The 20,178-nt window shown below is 45.8% G+C and overlaps 1 protein-coding gene across 1 annotated transcript in view; it reads right to left on the minus strand.

Moving 5' to 3' along the window:
- The window catches only part of LOC123020788 (CUB and sushi domain-containing protein 2-like), a 429,441-nt gene that overhangs the window by 248,199 nt on the left and 161,064 nt on the right, over positions 1-20,178 (minus strand). Inside the window, exons 3-5 of the mRNA XM_044424965.1 lie at positions 16,490-16,602; positions 12,481-12,558; positions 1,759-1,846 (exon numbers count right to left, since the gene is read on the minus strand). Coding sequence (XP_044280900.1) covers positions 1,759-1,846; positions 12,481-12,558; positions 16,490-16,602 — 279 coding nt within the window. The remainder of the gene's footprint in view (positions 1-1,758; positions 1,847-12,480; positions 12,559-16,489; positions 16,603-20,178) is intronic.

Here is a 20,178-nt window from a genome sequence, read left to right on the forward strand (position 1 = left end):
AGGAGAAGCCCTGATGGCACATGACACCAACATGTCTGCATGACATATCTGCTGTCTCACTCTTTGGTGCTCTTGGTGGATCAGTGAACTACAGTAAACCATGGCTGGCACCATTCAGAGATGTGTGTTGTTGCCAAACCAGAGAACACATGCCTATCTGGTAAATGAAGGGGCCTGATTTCTCATCTGACTTGCGGCTAGCTTCGACATTTGTGCTGGGGTGGATCCAGCTTTGCCTGCACTCTTCACAATGCTTACTCAGAAGGAAGTGCAGCTGAGATCAACCAGACTTGCTGTTTGTGTAAATATGAATGAAATGAAGAGGGTGGGTGTTTAAAGGGTTACTTAATGACCTAGGATGGGTTGTGTCAGCTTTCTCAATTAGGTCTAACTTTGTTGAAATTGTTTTAGATGTTTAAACCATTTAAAATGTTGCATATTTGGGGTTTTGTCTGTTCTGTATTTGTATACTGGAAGTATATTCTGTGCTTATTGTAGCTATACTTTATTGTACCTCTTTTTATTATATTTAAAGAAATTCCTGTGAACCACCCAGAGAGCTTCTGCTATTGGGCAGTACAGAAGTAAAGGAAAATAAAAATAGGTAAAGCTTCAAATGTGCCCTTTTGTAATTATGGATATTGGTCAGATGTCTTAAGGTAACAATTACATAGTATGTTGCACATAAGGAGGGTTTGTAATAATGTGGAAACAAGACATACACTTTGGGCATTTTAGAAATTATCTCAAATGATCCAGTTAACAACTACTCCTTATTGAGTAATCCAATTAGATTTATTTATATTCATATTCTGTTTCTTCAGAATAGGCAACTAATAGTAGAAATACCCATTAAGGGAAGAGCAGAAAAACCATATGATAAAATCAGAGAGCAGAGGTATGATGGGCAGGTAGGCTGTACCTTAAAAACCCAAGAGCCCTTCTGGAATGTATTAAGTTCCATCAAGCCCAAAGTCCTGCTTCCAAGAAGGGCATCCAAGTAACTGTCTTCTCTAGCCATCTTCTTGTCCTTGTCATGGATTTGTTTAACTCTTTGAACGCAACCAAACCAGTGGCTGTCACCATGCATGCGTCAGTCAGTGAATACTAGAAATTCAATGAGGTGTGATGTATGCCTGTAGTCTTTCCTAAACATTCTTTAAAGGAGAGGAGAGATATGATCAAGGCATTTTGCTTGCCTTCTGCAGAACCTAACTAGTGATGGACAACGTTGTCCATTTCTCTTTCTTCTACAGAATTTTTTCCCAAGTTCTTTCTCTGTTGAATATGAATTTTGCAAATGCTACCAAATTCTAATCCAAAATCACACTGAAATAAAAGTTTCTCACCAATCTGAACAAGTCCAGTCCAAAAGGTACAGCTATCCCCGTCATGAAGAGGACAATCTACCTGCCTGAGAGTTGAGGAGCCCGTCAAAGAAAAGGAGGTGGCAACCACAGCAGAAGACTGCCATGGCTGAACAAGCAGGGATTGAAGTCCAGACTGGTAAGAGCTAAGCACTCAAAACCCTGGGTTAAATCTGCTACATGTTGGTTTCTCCCAAATAGATACTAATCTCAAATCCTTTTCATTCCAATTACGAAGACCTTTGCAAATGCTGTTAAGCTCTTATCAAAATCCAGCTGAAATGAAATTCAGTTCTCACTCATCCCTAGGCTTGAAGACTGTGTGGAGAAAGAGAATAAAAAATAGGATGGGGGTGGGGAAATGACAAAGGAAACGAAATATCATTCTTACCTGAAATCTGTGCCTATCCTTTTGCCTCGATCTGGAATCCCAGGGTCCGGGCACATGTTGTGTCCCTGGGACACACCAACCTGTGTTACTACAAAGCAAAAAAACAGCATATACAGAGATAGAATAGAAGACAGAATCTGTTTGTTCTCTTTGAATGCATCAATTTTCTGGGGTTGGTGGATGCCGAGAAAAAACAGGAAATTACAAGTTGGAATGCATTCACTGTGTGCGCGTGTTTCTCTCCGCCCTCTCCCCCTCTTTCTTTCTTTCTTTCTTTCTTTCTTTCTTTCTTTCTTTCTTTCTTTCCATTTCTGTTCTGGAAATAAGTGCAATGGCATCTCTGCTCAATTTGGGGGGTATCACAGTTTCTGCCAGCAATACAGCTCTTGCCCCATTTTCCTCCCCTTCCCCCAACCCCAGTTTTAAAGCCAGCTGAAACACATAACTGAATGTGCCCTTGCATTTCATGGAAACACAGGCAAAACTGCCAAAATTAAAGGGCACATTTCCAGAGCCACACATGAGAAAGGTCACCTGTGGAATAATGCCAAACAGCCCTAAGAGATCACCCAACCCTCACCTGGTGGATGCTAATGAAACAAACAGCTAAACCAACCAACCAACCAACCAACCAAGTAGGGGAAGGCAGCATTCAAAGCATGTAGGGAGAAGAGGGGGAAAGAGGAGACAAGCCAGTCAGGGAGTTTCAAAGCTAGGAATTTTGTTTGGATGTGGAAAACCTGCAGACGCACGACCTCCTTCATCAGCAAGGAAAAGAAATCCAAGGTAACAATATTAAAACCCCACCACCCAGCCCAGCATCGTATTCTTTGCCACCCACCGAATTGCAGCAATTCAAGAAATAAATATTGTAAAATGACATGGATCTAACCAGGATGAAATGAGATCTGGAGAAAATATGTTCAACAGCATACTCTGACTTTATTTTATTTTTATTATTCAAATCAAATAAATGACTAAATACAAGCAAGGGAAGAAACAGCATGTACTAAATGCCATGTACCATCACCATCAGAGTTGAATTTTATTTCTTCTTCTTTCTTTTCCCCCTGCTTTTGCAATGGAGCAGTTGAAAAGTTCATGATTTAATTTTTTCATGTTGCACTGGGTGAGAAGGTGGGTGAAGTGAAATGAGAAATTTCTTAGTAATGAAAACAAAAGCAGCAGAGTGTGACAGCACGAGTGAGCATGCCTCGTTCCAACTGCACCTGGGCAACGACAATGATGTACACATACTTCACAGTAGATCCATGAAGAGCCTTTGAGGCTGGGTGGCAGCAGAAATGATAAAGAGATGGAAACCGGAGTCTTTGCCAGCAGGTGTATCTCTTTCACAGGTAATGGGATGGGGTGGCCTGCCAAAGAGTGAGCTGGCTCCCAGACAAGCATCCTTGGCATGCTAACACCCGCTCGTTGCAATCCCATGGGTCGGCATTGGAACCAGCCTGCGCTCCCAACCAGAATCAGATGAGAGCTATGCAGAGGAGGCCCTCACCACCGCCCCGCAAGCAAGGAACCCCGGGGGGGGGGTCATGGAACACTTGGGCAAACCGGAGACCATGATGCCCTAGGATTTGCTCGTTTCTCCTTCTGTGACCTTGACCTCCTTCCTGCCATTCACCATGCAACTGACTGTCAGAGAACCTTGTTGGTGTAGCTGGACTGCTCTCCTGCCTTAACCTGGAAGAACAGAAACTGGACAGCTGGTCACACTAAAGTCTGGTCTATTCGTGTGCAAAGTGTGTTCAGCAGTCCACTCAGATTCAAGCCGTATTGTGACATTCCCACTTACACTGTGAACATGTTTGTCTACTCCCACACAAGGTGTACATTCCATCAGCACAAGTATCAACTGCACCTAAGGAAACACTTCAGAGGCAGTGCACCTCTCAAAACAGGCATTCCGGGATAGTTCTCCTCACCCCCAATTTCCATTTATTCCCCAAGCGGAGGCCAGTCCCACAGGCATGCACAGGTGTCCATATGCCCGAATAAGGATTTCTCCAGAGAAATTTCTTCTTCATCATGCAACCAACCTGCTGTTCATCTCATGAAACACAACTTCCTATGAGCACAGAATCGCCTCTCCAGATCTTTTCCAAGCAAGCTGCATGGACCACAGGAACTGTTTCTCACAGGCACACAATGCCAAGTGCAAATTGTCCCATATGGGGTGGGATCCCAATGGGAGACAATACTGTTGCCACAGTCTTGTGTAAACACACGCACAAACACACAGGCATCATCACAGCTTTGTCTGGGGACTATCAGCCTGCACGATTTCCGCCGTTCTACAAGGCCGAGCAACAGTACCTTGAACTTTATTCACATGGTTCCAGAATACAGACAGGCACTCCTGTGCCACTGGATTGCGCCATGGGACAACGGCTCCACGGGGATGGGGATACAGGGACAGAGAGAGGGAGGAGGATGCCAGTGCAGTGAAATGACAGAGCAGTTGTTGTCAGCATTATGGCTTTGGGACCACTGGCAACACTTCATGACCCATGGCAGAATACTGGAAATGTGAACCAGAGGACAGGGAGCTCCTCACAAACAAGGTGGACCTGGGCTCCCCACAGTGCTTCCAAGCTGTGTAAGCAGAGTACCCAAGGAGGCCGGGACATGTGTGCATTCCCCACTTTTCAGAGCCACCTACTTATTCAATGGCCAAAAATATCAAAATGAGAAGTTCCCGTATTCAATAGAGTTGAATTTCACCCTCCTGTATAGATGCTGGAATTAAAACAAGAATGAAACGTAAGGATGATTAACCGATGGAAGTAAAAATAAATAATTAAAGAGAAGACAGAAAATCTATCACTTTTAATTACAGTAAAAGACGATTAGGTTGGAGGTTATCCTATGCTAGAAGGAATGTAACCCCACTCTGCCACCTCACTTCCAACGTCTGTGGTTGGGCCCAACTGACAACATACTTTCAAAGTACGGCAAGGTTTCCCCTTACCTGTTTATTTACTTATGATATTAAAGGCTTGGACCTAAGCAGGCTTTGCGTTCCTTCCTGACTTGAGGGAGCACAGGTGGAGCTGGAGTCATTAGCAGTTGGGGGATGTTCGAAGACAGCAGTGTTCTCCATGTATTCTCTGGGGCAAGCTCTCTGCCTCGCAGTCGGGTTTAAATGTGTACTCATCCGCACTCATGGCTGGGTCTGGCAAGCTCTCTCTCGAGGGAGGCTCAGAGCCTTGTAGCCAGGACATAAAAGCTGCCCTGATCAGAGCCCACAGCAGGTTCTTAACTTAAAACTTGGAGGGTGGCAGATGGGCATAAAGCACGGCCACTCCATTCTAGGCATGGAAGGCAACAATGGGCCGTCCCAGTTGGATCAGCCAAGAACCATCTTGGGAAAAACCAGAAGCGAGGTATACCACTGCTGCTGAGGGAACTGCCAGGCTGTCCCTTTGCTGCTGGGTCACAACACGGCTTCTGATGCTTAGGTACAAACCCTAAACAACTTGGGGCTAGCAGGAATTCTTGCGAGTGCCGTCTTCCTTATCAACCTGCTAATCACTGGTGGACAGTCTCCTTGTGGTTTCACATGGCCAGACTGGAGTCCACCAAGAAGAGTCTGCAGTGTGCTGGCCCCGCTGCGGTGGAATGCCCAGTTGCTGGAGGGCAGGCAGGCAGGCACCAACAGTATTTTCAGTGCCCGCTGAAGATATTTGTGTTCCAGGAAGCCTTCCTTGCTGACAAATCATGGTTTCTTGTCAATGCATTGTTTTTATTTGCTAATCTAGTTTATTGTTTTATTGTTCCATGTTTCAGAATCTGTGCAGATGGCATGCAACTGCTGTAACTAAATAAATGTGCATTTAAATGTGCCTTTGCTTTTAATGATCCTATTTCCAAACAAAAGATCAGTGGGGGTAGATGCTAACAATTAGTTGGGATCAAGGAAACTGAACCCTTTCCTCTCCTAAGGAAATCTGCTGCTCCAAAGCTGGTAGTTACAGAGGACATCCAAAGCCCTGGTGCCAAAATCAGGAATGCTCCTTGCCATATGGAGTTTTCTTCATGGGGGGTTTCCACGCAACATGAGGGGAAACATAAAAATTCCCCTTCCACACCCTGATGCAATTCCAACCCTATTCTTTAATTTTGAAAAACCTGCACTTTATATACAAGGTCCTATTCAGGGCCACATTTAGGTTGCCCCTTAGATTCAACTTCACTCAGTCTGTGCATCACAACGCCGACAAGAATTTCAGGAGAAGTACAGGGAAAAGATGGTTTTCCAGGCAGTAGGAAAAACAGGCAGCTGCTACAACAGGTTAGCCCCGTGGTAATGGCACACCAAGCTCTTTTGTGGTTCTTTTCCCCATGCACCCCCCCCCCCTGCCCCAGCCCCTCCATGGGGATGGAAATCTTGAAACTTCGTTCAGATAGCCAGGTAAAAAATATCAGCAAAACACTCAACCTGCACACATTTCTCTGGCAATTACAGAACCTTGGAAAAACAGAGTGCTCCCCGCACAAAAGAGAAGACCTCTCGAGTCCTGCAGCACCGAGAGCAGGCCCCCTAGCCTTGCCCTGTGATGAGCATGGGTGTGCCAGCTCCCCTCCCCTGGCCCATGGACAGTTATCAGGTTGTGGGTGGCCCATTGTGACAACCAGAGGGGTCGTCCCAGCCCGTATGCTCTGCCTGGCCTTTGCCCTTTGGATGGTGCCAGGTGCTCCTAAGGTTTGCCTCGGGGGCACTTGCACTGGAATGTCCAATGCCACACCACCCTCTGGGACACAGACCAGCAGTCCTGAGATAGGACCTGTCCGTTTTGACAACAGGACATCCATCCCCCCGTCTCTTCTTGCAGACTTTCCCTCCAGCCAGCTGCTCCCTCCAGCCAGCTGTAGTCCACAGCGCACCACAGAATGCGTGGCTTTATTACTAATTGGCTTGATTCATTGATGCACTGTGTTTCCAGGTTTACACTTTGGTACAGTTATGGTGCAGGCTCATGATTTTGGTAACTCTGTAGAAAGCTGCATATTATTTGGGCAGTAAATAACCAGTGAGAAAGATGGCTGAAGATGTCTTCTCCTTCGAGAGGATAGCTCTCCAAATATTCTTCTTCTACTAAATAAAGACATAATGCGTATCCCCAAGTCTGTTTCCACGTCACCCATCATGATTCAGTTGTTGCTGTGACAATTTATTCCAGCTACTCAGAGATCAGATGAACTCCATTCAAACCTCCCTCTCCCAGTATGCAGTGCTAATAGAGGGGTTTTCATTGAACCATTTGTGATGGGGATGCAGAAGCAGACAGGAAGGCAATTATTATTTCTTTTAAATAACAGATACAAGATAAATGAGTTCGTTATCATCTGGGGGCGGTGCCGCCATAGTTAAAAGAAAACCAGCTCTTGTTTTAAACAGGTTTCCTCCAGCCTATTGTTCTTCAGAGACTCTTAGTTTTTCAAGGTTGGCAGTTCTACAACAAAACATTTTAAGAAGTCAAAGGAACAAGATTACTAACAAACAAAGGACATTTTGACCCGGGGCAGGACTGATTCCTTGGGAAACAATTCCACAGCGCCATGCATGCAACTCTGTTTAAAATGCTCTTTGGGGACTAGTGGCGCTCACTCCTAAAGGAGTGCATGCACCATCACACACACGAAGCACAATTGCCAGGAGCCACGCAGCCAGCCGTCGTCAGAGCGGGACTGACTGCCACATCACTGCCACACACCCTGGCTGGGGAGACTGGGAGTTGCACTCCCACCCATGCATGTGCAAGGTGCCGGGCTGTAGGAGGCTGGGAGGCTTTCTGGTGCACCAAACACAACACGGCCAGAGGCTATGGGGAGACCCTTGACTGCCACAGCCAACCATTTTTCCAAGTAAAACAAAACAATTGAGCCAATACTACCTACCACTTCATGTACCAAAGGGAAGACAAATCCTGCCCCTGCGCACATTCTCCCACACAGGTCCCCACATGCACTTTTCTAGGGGTCACAACACCCTACAAAAGTGGAGGTGGCAGTTTGGACACACCCTTAGTGGCGACCCAATGCTCACCCCCAGCTGACTGAGGCATGGAGACAGGATCATATGCCCAGAAAGTCTCTTGGTCCCTGATGTCTGAGTGGGACCTTCTGAAAACCAGTCTGAGGAGCAAAACAAAGCAGGCCTTCCCAGCAAAGCATCTGAATGGGGCCACCCAGTGCCCAAAGCAACAGGAGCTCTTTCCTAGAGGTCTTAACTGGAGAAGGTGAAAGCCATCATCCAAGGTCATGCGCTACTTCCAAGGAAGAGCGCACATCCTCACATTGGGTGAAATGTCCCCCAAGGGCCAGGGTTCTAACAATCATCTGAGAATCTCAGGGCTCAGCTGAAGATGCTACATAGCATCTGCCTTCTGAGGAAGCTCATACAGATCCTGCCAAAGCCAACTCTGCTTCTTGAAACTGCCGGCTCGAGTCTCAGAGTTGCATGCTTTCCTTCCCCTTTTTGTGCACCTGGTAAAGGAATACACTGCTCTTCTTTACAATCTGTAGTAATATGCAGTTTCCTGTTCTATCTGACTACAAACCACAGTTAGCTAACAGACCAAGGTCAAACCAACATCAAAGCAGGATTTGATATCCCCATTTATTAACTACCCATGGTTTGTACAAAACCCAATTTGCCATATTCAGATGAAACGACAAGCTGTGACTTGTTCCAAACTTTGCCAGAAATTTTGCATTTCTTCCACCTGCCTGCAAATTAAGGCTGACCCTGACCTGCATGAATCAGACAAAACATGACGCGTTGTCATGTGTGAACTGGAGCATTGTTTGGCATCCCACAGGCTCACAGGATGTCTGGGAGCTCAGGAGTGGGCATGTAAAAGTGGTATCATCAACTTCTTTCCTTAGTTTCAAAAATATCTTGCTGGGGATAGACTGATTCACACTTATGTTTGAACACATCATGCTTTCAGCCATGGCACAATATGCCGGCACAGACTACTTCAGCTTTAAAGCCACCATGGCAGTTGGTTGGTGCATAGCTTTTAGGACAGAGGTGTGGGGCTGTGTCAAGGACATGTCTCCTAATTTGAATTTAGTAGCAGAACATTTCCACTTATTTACTTCTGTACTTATTAGATGTGTATCCCCCATTTCCATTAAAATTGGTTCTTAGCTATTTGTTTTTAAATACCCTCAAGTACTGGATATAGAAGTCTCTTGGAAAGCTGTAAAAGGACTGGATTTGGGAAGCCAGTGCTTAAAATTATTGCTTTATAATTCATTCAAAATCAGGACAATTTTTTTGCTTTACATATATTTTTAAAGTTGAATTTTAAAAACTCTTGAAAAATAAACAAGATCATTGAACCGAATACAGAGTTTTGCTAAGTTCTGAATGCATGCAACGTTTAGCCAGCACTTCCTTGCATGAAGAAGGAAAACCGGATCTTTGCATATTTCTGCCAGCTGTGATATGAATTCTCACAGGTCTAATAAAGCAGAAAGGCCTTTGCAAAACTCCTCTGCAAAACTCCAAAAGTGGTGGTGGGGGCACTCTAAGAGTTCATCATCAGTGCGGACAATAAGTTGCGTAGCCTCCGGTAATCTACCTTACAGGTCACAGCGGAGGTCCCTTTTTCACCAGTCTCTGGGTTCAGAGTTTACTTTGAGCTGGAGCTTGTTCGTTCTGTTTTCCCCATCAGTCCCCGAATTTGTGAACCAGCACAGCAGAATGAGAGGTGGCCTTCAAGCAATCATGGACTGCCTGCTTTTGTAAGATTCACCTCAGTCAGAGGCAAAGCACCCAACAACTTTCTCAGTCCATGAATCGCAGAAGTGGTGAGGACCAGGTCTCCATGCTCTGCAACAGCAGACTCTTTGAGATGAAGGTGGCTTAAAAGTTGCTAGACGTCCTATGGCTAAGTCCTTCCAGAGGCTATTCCCTGAACGGCAGCGATCTTAATCGCCAAGGAAACAAGGAAGGAAGGCCACAAGGAAGGTCCACATGCTTTGCTGCAAGGTATGGTCCTCTCAAGGAGGTGGGTGCATCAACATCCTATACTCATAAACGGAGTGCACTCCTTCGCCACGAAGAAGACATCTGCAAATTTGCTTACCACTGCACAATGAAGGAGTTTGGTTGAGGATTCAGCATCTTGTTTCAACACTTCATCCTCAGGGAGGTGGTATATAAGCACTGGATGTGTCCTGCAACAGGGCCAAAGGAATACCCCACAACTTTCTCTATGCCCAGGAATGGCCAAAGCGGTTAGGACCAAGTTGCTACCTCTTCTCTTGGGAGGTTCTTCTTCAGGGGCAGACATTTCAAGAAGGAGCCAGCTTATGGGATGCTAGAAGCCCAAACCACTGTTGTACGGATCACAGCAACAACTGTGAATGAACGAGGCCGAAGGAAATAGAGAAGAGGGTACCAAATGGGCTCCGAGAATGCAGAAGTGTCCCCGCAGACCACGAAGGCAAAGCAGGCTCATACTTTGCATCTCCAGCTCTGCAAGAAGCATTCGGGGGTGCTGGACATCCACTTTAATGTTGCTTTGGTGAGAGACTGGTGGGCATTTTGCACCCTGGCTCAAGAATGCTGCACCCATAGAAAAACTCCAACCAGGTCTGGGAGGGTCAGGAAGTACTACTACTTTTCGTGCTCAACTTTCCTCATGTCCCGAGAAAAGCCCACTTAACACCCAGAGAATGCAAAGGAGGCAATCATTGAATTTACAAAACTAGGAGAGCTCCTTTTGTGCAGATTGGTCAACAAAAATCTTCAGTCTTGCATCCTGTTAAGAGGAACGCAGCTATTGATTTTAATCACTGTTTCCCCCCTTTTGCTGAGGCAGTAAGCAATGAAGTGCATTCACCGTGTGCAATGGGAACACTGCCCCTTTCTTACACATAAGCCCTGATTTTGCTTGGGAGAAACCCAAGTTGAAGCAAAAAGCAGGCTGTCCTCCTACACCACATTGAGCCCGAAATGTAGCTTATCTCAACCAGCATTTCGCTCATCAATCATCCCACAGAAAAAGCATATGAGAAGAGGGAACTCTTCACAAGCCACCAGAAAACCAATGTGCTGGGTGGTTCGTGGCATGGCCCCCAACCAAATGCATTGACCTGCTCCAGAAGAAAAATCAGAGGAAACATCTGGGTTGGGTAAGGTCCCTTCACCTTGAGAATGCCCCTCAAGCTCTTTGACTGTGTTCATTGTGAAGCTCACGGAGTTCCAAATTCAGTTTTACCTGTACTCCATCTACTAGCACAACTGAGCTGCACAACACAGGAAAAGAACATTTGAAAAAACCATTCAGAACGTCATTTCCTTCTGGGTCTCTCTTAGAGAGGACTGTATCCATGAATCGCTGCTTCACTCAGGTTTTCAATCCCCCAGTGAGAAACTCATTCTGCCCTATTTTCACATTGGTTCAACAACTTCTTAGTCTGCTGTGTGCATAATTTTGTACACATTTTTAAAAGCAAGTATTTGGTCCACATTTTCCCCAGTGCATGCATCTTGGTATTCCCTTTTTCAAATGACACATTTTTGTTTGTGTTCAAGTTATTGTTCTACAAGTCTTGAAATTCACATTGAAATGCAAACCAAACAAAGTTCTCACACCACCCTAGTCTCCCTCTGAATTGGATGCTCAATGCTATTTCCAAGTTGTCCATATTTTACAAGCCTCTTACACCACATAAAGCTTCCTTCCAGCCTTAAGATCTAACAGCGAGACAGTGACAACAGGTATTTATGGGAAAAAATGCCACAAGATAACGTCACTCCAATCTGCTGCACACTATACAGCTCCCTGGGACTTGAAATGGCTTTGCCACATCCTGATACAAAAACCCAGATCGATTCCTGTTCCATCATAACCTGCACAATTCTACAGTTGGACTGTTCACCCAAGGAGCTCGTCACTTTGTTATCATGTATCTAACCACAGAATGAATCTGACACTGTTTTACAAAGCATGGCACAGACATTCATACAGGTGTGACACAGGTGTGCCCAAAGGAGTTGCTTAACTGTCACAAAGGAGCAGCCCAGGAATCAAGGAGGGGGGTCCTTACCCGGGGTGTCTCGATCAGCTGCTTCTTAAAAGCTAAAATCAGCAAAAGGGCAAACAGCACTACCAAAATATGTACCAATTTGGTGTGCGCCCTCATTGTCCTTTTATTTAAGCTACTAGTTCTTCCTTAGGAAGATTTCTGGCTTATAGGCACACTGAAATACAATAACCAGGAAAAAGGGAGAGAGGAGAGATCTTATTTCAGATTATCGCAGTGTTTCTGCGGCTCCTTTGTTGCTTGTCACTGATCTGAATCCTCTAACTTTTTTGCTAGACAGATGTATTTGGTTGTCAAAAGTGTCTCTGCATCTTGATGGCTCTATACAGCTTGTGACAAAAAAACAGAAATACCCAGGCCCCTGGGGCCCTGTGAAGAACTGCTAACAGCACATACAGGGCACAGTTCTTCCTACCGTCTGCTTCACCCCACCGCCGTCCTTACAGAGTTAGCACGTGTTTGCAAACGGAGCCCTGGAAGAAGTACTTGAGGCGATAATGCAAGGCAGGACGTGGGGATAACAAGCATTCAGAATCGGAAACAAGAGTGACAACAGCCTCGATTTGGCCGTAAAGTCATGTGGGATGCTCAAGGCACGGAGGTCTCACTGAGCGTGCAATGGTGGGTGAAACTTACACACAGATGTCTTCTGGTTAGTGTCTTTACTTGGCATCAATTTCACTCCCCGGGACTTCATTTCCATTTGCTTTTTGACTGAAAAGGGAATTAAGAGAATGGAGATCAGGGTTGCTGGCAAAGCAGACCTCTGGCTTACAAGTCCAGTCGGGAGAGCTGTGCTCATGGTCCATCAGTTCCGCATCCAATAGGAGTGATGCATTAGCAGAATTCTCCCCCATTTGTCCTTCTTCGCTACTCATTAACAGCCCAACCCCAGTGCAAGAAATCACCCCCAGTGTGTTCAAAACAGCAGGAAACAGAATTATTTCTGAGCTGCACCAATCCGGGGCACAATTCTCCCCGAATGGCTCGCCCATAATAACGAAAAGGCCAAAGGCAAAACATTTGAGTGAAGGCATCATTCCACAGTATATTAAGACACCATTCTTTAATGTCTATTAAGGACATTAAGGACTGAAATCAGTTCTGTGTTGAAACTTCCTCCCACATTTCTTGCAAACATTCTCATTCAATTCAATAGAAAGGGCTTTGCTTCTGAAAGGGAGTGGGACCCAGGGTGGGGTGGTGGGGAGAGTGTTGGACTGGAGACAGGGAGAGCCAGGTTCTAGTCCCTGCTCAGCCATGGAGCCAGCTGGGACGGACTCTCAGCCCAACCTACCTCACAGGGTTGTTGTGGTGCAGATAAAATGGAGCCATAGGAGCCAGCTTAGCTTCCTCACATGAGGAAAGAAAGCTGGGCTGCAAATGCAGTGTCCAGGCGGTGGCGGTGGCAAGGAAGACAAAAATGTTGGAGGAAGTCTCATGGGATACGTTTGGCTGCCTTGGTTTCTTGGGCCTACTCTTCTTAGTGTGAGAGTCTTTCATAGTCTCTCCAGAAGCCTTCTTGGCTTCCTGCACTGCAGTTCAGGCCCAGGAGAAGACAGCGGCAGGTCATTCTCCCCATAGGCGACTTCGGAGACCCAGACAGGCCCACCGGCTGCTCAGCAATGGAGAGAGGCAGATGCAGCACGCAGAGCCGCCTCGCATGCCGGAGTCAGCGCGTACAGCAGCACAACTGCTATAACAGGCTCACCAAAAGAGGCAGAACCTTGGAAGCCTCTGGAGGAAGGAACAGAGGAGGGAAAAGCTCTTGGGGATTTGGAGGACAGATTAAGGGCTTCTCTGACTTGGTGCTTCACTGAGGTTCCTCCTTCTATTTGCTACACAGAGGGAAGAGCCTGTCCTTTACACTTCGTTCCTGGTGCTTTTCCTTCTCTGCCTTCAACAGCCACACAGTGCAGTTGCACTATAGCTCAATTGCCCAAACTATGCCGGCTTATTTCAGCATGACAGCTCAATGGGAGCTGATCATTCGTGTCCTCAAAGCAGTGCAAAGAAGGCTGCACGACACAGGAGAGACCACCAGTACTGCCAGTGTCTCATAAGCCGATGCAAGTGGCCTTGAACCCTAAGTGTGCAATCCATGCCTCGTGCACAGAAGCTTTTAGACACTACGTGGGATGCACCTCTTCCTTGGAACTGGACACAACCCTGCTTGTTGCAGGTGCAGACAAAGCTTGCTCTACCTGGGGGAACCTGCTCTTTCCCCCTAGAGAAATTCAGCTAAATCGCCCCCCTGCATTTGTTTGCCCGGAGATAGGTTGGAGAATTTCAAGAGGCCATTTTTGCATGCCACCAGCTGAAACGCGTGCAGGGGCACAGTTAGGTTCGTGTTGTCACGTGTTGTGAATGAAACTGTTTGTATGAGTTTGAGTATTGCAAGAAATCATACAGTGCTGAATGAAAGCACTAGATGTCTGCAGGAATTCAGTTGTGGTTCTGCTTTTAGTGTGTGATGGTTAAGGTTGAAGGATGGTCAAAGGACTACCTTAACCCCTTTCCTCCTCCTCCCGCTCCCTCTCCTCGCTGTCTCTCTCACAGACACATACAGGAAGGGGAGAAATACAGAATGTCAGGAACTTTCTCCTCCTAGAAAAAGTGGAGCTTTGAAAACGGATTCTGAGCAGACAGGCAGTAAGAGGAAAGGACCCCTCTGCACATGATCACCATCTCCAAAATGAACCTTCCTTTGGATGTTGTTCAGGAGGTTGTTCATGTTTAACTAACTCCTGGGCTTTGTCTAATTTGATGGTCACTCTTTTGCCTTTAGTCAGCATCCTCTGCTGTCTCTCCACCCAATGCCCTTAAAAGTTAACATAAGAAATTAGCTCAGAGCCCCTGATGTCCCCTGGCAAATCAGGACTCACTTCTTGGAAACTTATCTTTTAGAGCACTCAACATGTAAATGCTCAACCTATTATGCCTGGAAAAATGGGTTTTTACAGAGCTCACAGGATTAAAAGCCCCTGACATTTGCCTTAATCAGAGAGGAAATTATAACATTAATCTTTCCCTGATGGTTTTGTAAAATGGCATGATGCAGGCAGATGTATCTATTTTTAATAGCAACTCAGCAATCATGACTGTGATGTTCCCTTCCTTTTTTTAAACTTAGCAACCACTGAGTCAATCGAAAAACAAAATCAATGGGCTGTGCAATGCTGTGGCCCTGGAGTGATGTCCTGGAGGTGCAGAATTCTTCAGATTCCCAGGTCTAAGCTCAGAAAAGAGATCTTACTTCAAAGGGGGATTTATGCTTGGATCCCCCCCTTCCCCTTGCTGCCAGGGCAGAAGAGCAGGGGAGCAGGGAGGGGAGCGCCATAACCAGGCAGCCCAAATCAGCCACCGATCTTTCCTTCAAGGCAGGGAGCATGAGGAGGCCAAGGCCACCTCCACATCCCTCCTACCCTGCATAGGATGCCCATAAACCTCTGACTTTGGAGTCTTAGGAGCATCTCCATTGGATTGAAGCCTAAATGGCGTAAGTACTGGGGAGGAAGGAAAAAAAATCCTGAAGTTCACAATCTGAGTTTCTTCCCTGCACATTGGTAGTAGTAGCTGGGATGGTGGAAACCTGTTTGAATGAATGCACCAAATTCCTTTTCCTACAGGCAACATGTGTGCAACATAGAAGCATAGTGAGTCAGAAGAGGTCCTCCGGGCCATCTAGTCTGACCTCAGCTCCAGGTGGCTCTGCTCACGACATGCCTGCCATGTGCATGTCCAGTCAGTCCTTGAACACCCACACCGATGGGGCCTCAACGACCTCCCGTGGAAGCCCATTCCACACCCTCGGGGTCCTGACGGTCAGGAAGTGCTTCCTGGCATCCAAATGGAACCTGGGCTCCCTGAGCTGTGCTCCGCTGGAACATGCCCTGCCCTCCGCAGGGGAAAACATGTATGCTGACTGATGTGGGGTGCAGTCCAGCAAAAAGAAAGCAACATATTGTTCTACATTTGAGGAGGGGGCTTCATACTAGCAATGTTTATGGGGTTGCTGATGCTCAAGGATGGTGGGATTGGAGTAGTCAGCAGGGACAGTAACACTAGTACTGTACCAAAATCCATCCTCCATTTTCCCAGAAGTTTTCTTCCCTTTCAAAAGAGGCTTCCATTTTTCTGCCTCATTCTCAGAGCACTTTAGAATACAATTCTCTCCCTCCCTCCCTCCCTCCCTCTCTTTCTCTCTGTGTGTGTGTGTGTGTCTTTGCTGGCAGTTTTGAGTTCACTGTAGCATTATGAGGTAGCCAAGGTGCTTCCTCCATGCTTTCTTCTATTCTGTATCTCTCCATCACACTACAGCTTTCCCAGCTGCCTGTGGGTGAACATATGCAAAAGCGATACAGATCCGAAATAAACAGATTCAGTCAACTCTAAATGCATTTCAAATTACTTCTGAAATTCTCCTTGCCCAAATTTCTTTCTGAATATTGGAGTTGTGAATTAACTCAGTGTACTTCTCAAATGTTATGCCTTTGGGAATCTCAAAACAAAATAGAAGTGATGGAAAACTTCAGCAAATGAAGCATATTACATTTCTGAAGTTATGTTTAGTGACTTTGCTAGCTAAGTCAGAATTTGGAAGGACTGAAGTGCTCAGTGGGGCAAAACAGAGGAGCTCAAATACCTTGATATTGTGCGCTGAAGCCCTTTTGCCTGTGGTTGCCGTCTGACATAAAATGAAGGCGAAGCCAGTTTTTGCTGCTGATTACAGGGGCAGGAAGATTTGTTCCCGTAAACCTGAAAAAAGGAAAGCACGTGTTCAGCAAAAGTCAAAATTGGGTAGAAATTTTTTAAATACCCACTGTGTGGATGGATGGGAAATTCAGAAGCAAATTTGTGTGCTTGCTTGTTTGTCTTCAAAGGTGTCTTCCCATGTGAAATAAACACATAACTAAATAAACCTGAAATACACTTAGTGCTAAATCCCTGCAGATCCTCTTGGTCTGGGCGAAGAGAATATGCCCTTCCCTTTATACTCCCCTGCTCACAGAATTTTGTGGTCAGGGGGGTAAAGCCCACCAGGGCTCCCACCCACTTCAGCTCCTCACTGATTCTGGTCTCCATTTCATCTTCCCTGGAGAGCCTTGGGGCAAGACTGCATCCTGACACAGCCTTGGTCCATGGAGCATTTGGGGTGAGGAGAAGCCACTGAGCCTGTGAGTTTTTGCTAAGTCTCAGCAAGTTGTGTCTGGTCTCTCAAATTGTATAGATGGCTTTTTCATCCCCGTTTCACCAGCAGACTTCCCTCCTACTCAGTTTGTGTCCAGGATTCTCTTTGCAAGATCTTCGGTCCAGCAAGGGCCAACCTTGTGGAACTCAAGAAACCTGAATTTCAAGTCACAGAAACCCCTTTTACCATTGCTCCATGAATTCCATTTCATCATCATCATCATCATCATCATCATCATTATTATTATTAGAACATTTCTATGCCGCCCCTTGCCGAAGCCTCGGGGCAGCTTACAACACAATACAATACAATACAATACAAAAATAACAATATAAAATTAAAATTAATAATATAAAAAATAATACACACACACACACACACACACACAAACACTATATAAAAGAAAAGTTATAAAAGAAAAGAAAAGAAGTCGCCCTGGCCAGATAAATAAGTAAATATTGTTAACAATTAAAATGACGATTTCATGATACCTTTGTTTCTTTAAAATAATAACAATAAGAAGATACAAAGTCGTTGCAAGCATCCATTCTTTCTGCTAAGTTCTCCTTTTTCATCAGGCCCTCCTTGTGCTTTAGAGTGCATGCTAACCTTCAGAAAAGGTAAATCTTTCCTTACCAATGTGCTTGCAGGTTTGCTTTAATGCATAAACTGTGCAGCAGTGACTCTCAGGGTGATGGGAAATCCAGGATTATTAGCAGTTGTTATCATCACCATCACATACATTTTTACATAGAACTGACAAGAATGGTTTGACATAATGTAATGATAAAATAAAACATGCATAACAGCACAACTTCAAAAGCAGCTCAGGGAGCAATCTGGGGCATGTTTGGGTAGCCAATCCCCACAATGCCAGCATTCTCCAGCACGCTGTGCCCCAGCGCTCTAGCTGTAGGGGAATGCTGGGAGTTGCAGGCTGCTTTCTGTCAAAACAAGCCTGGATTGTGCCCTCAGCACCTCACTTTAATCACAGCTTGGAGCAGAAGCATCAGGACAAATACTGGCTAGAATGTTCCATCCCATCCCGTCCTATTTATAGAAATGGGTAAGGAAGACTGTCCAGTAAAGCAAAATCTCTACCTGCTGGCCAGGAGCCATCCCATTCAGCTTTTTATCTTTGGAAAGTACATCATTATTTATCTGTGCAGCAAAAGCAGAGCCTGAATTCAGCAGCAGCTTTCCTAAAGGCACTTACTTTGGTCCATCCAGTTCACGTTTCTCCTGAACAAGCGAGTAAGAAAAATAGCATCTGATCAAATCTGCCCAGAGAGGCCACCAAAAAGTAGAAAAAGTCAGAATTTCTCCACAGATCCATTTGGGAGCACCAGTGCAGCAGTGTGCATCTCCACACAGTATTAACCATCCAATGAACAATCTAATTAGAGAGGAAACCACCCAACTCTCTCAACACACTTGCTTACTGTTGCATCTTTAAAAAAATAAATTTCAGTGAGAAATTTGTGTGGGTGTAAGATTGATACTAATGGGAAAACTCTTGCCCAAGTCATTGTGGATTCCGTCAGAAACAAATGTTTACCTAATAGTCACAAGCACCCTTGAAAATTGGGGTATATGAGAGCAAAATTAATGGTCTTAAGTAGAACAGTGCAAACAACATTAACATGATAAGAGCTATTACAGAATCCAATTACTTTTAACCAAAGTCCATTTCAGACATTTTATTAGAGACAGTGTCACATTAGTTACATGCTATTTGTATTCTAAGACCAATTCTCCTTTGCAAGACTAGGGTAAAAAGATAATGATAATGTCAAGAAACCCCATAAATTCTGCCCTTGAAGAGACTGCCGTTTTCAGCTCTTTTTCACAAGTACAAAGCCTCCAATCAATATGTAACAGGCTCCAATCAGCAGTACATTTCATTAAGGATGCTCCTAAGAAAATAGCCCAAGACAATAGCTAAACTGCCACACGGGGGGGCTGAAAAGTGGAGGGGAGGAGGACCATGCCTCTTAGCACAGCCCCAGGGTCACTGCAGTGCCCCTCCAGCCCCACCCTGCTCTCTTCCAAGACCCACAACCATCTGTGGGCTCCCAGTGACCTTCAGGGGTTCTCCTGGTGCAGGGATCCCAGCTCCGAGGAGGAACCTACAGAAGCTCGAAGGCCCTTCCATTCATGCCTTCACCCAGCAGTTGACAGCTTGACAATGGAGACATTTCTGGTGGCCCACCAGACAAAGCTGTGGCCACCCCGCCAGGGCGCTTTGTTTCCCTTGCCTTTCATCAGTGGTTGGAGAAATACGAAGGGAACGCCTTCCCTTCTCTTTAATTTGTGATGAGAGATCAGGGAAAAGTGATAATCACATTGCAGCCTTCTCTCTTCCTCTGGTCTGATCTACTCCTCTGATCTGAAAGTGGTCAACTTACTTCTTGTCCTTTAAGAGTTCTACATCATGGGGCAGAGCATGGGTTGGATCACCATTTAGTCATACTAAGAAACACGGAAACAAAGCAAGTCAGAAGGGCCTCCTAGCCCATCTAGTCTGACCCCTGGCTCCAGCCGGCTCTGCTCATGCAATCACGTTGGTGTTCAAAATGTCCTTGAACACCCTCACTGATGGGGCTTCAACCATCTCCCTTGGAAGCCCATTCAATATCCTAGGGGGCCTAACCATCAGGAAGTACTTCCTGACATCCAACCTGAAGCCTGGCTCCTTGAGTTTTGCCCTGCGCTCCACTGCTGGGAAGAACAGCTCACGGCCCTCTCCCACATGACATCCCCTCACATACCTATAAGATTTGAAAAGATCTCCTCGGAGTCTCCTCTTCTCCAGGCTGAAAAGTCCCAGTTCCCTCAATCTCTCCTCATACGTCATCCCTCCCAACCCGGCCACCTTTCTTGTGACCCTGCGCTGAACCGATTCTAACCCAGCTATGTCTCTCCTCTAATGTGGAGCCCAGAACTGAATGCAGTACTCCAGTTGTGGGCACACCAGAATCGTGTAGAACAGCTCCCTAGATCTGGAAGCCACGCTTCTGGCTATACATCCAAGGGTGGTGTTTGCCTTCTTAACCTACAAGTCACACTGCTGGCTCATGTTCTTGTACTTGTCACTACAGATTCCCATCCATACCGTGGGTGGGAATCTGGCACTCCCTGTC

This window comes from Varanus komodoensis, unplaced genomic scaffold (genome assembly GCF_004798865.1).
Source record: "Varanus komodoensis strain SLA01 unplaced genomic scaffold, ASM479886v1 scaffold15, whole genome shotgun sequence".
Classification (NCBI taxonomy): Eukaryota; Metazoa; Chordata; class Lepidosauria; order Squamata; family Varanidae; genus Varanus; species Varanus komodoensis.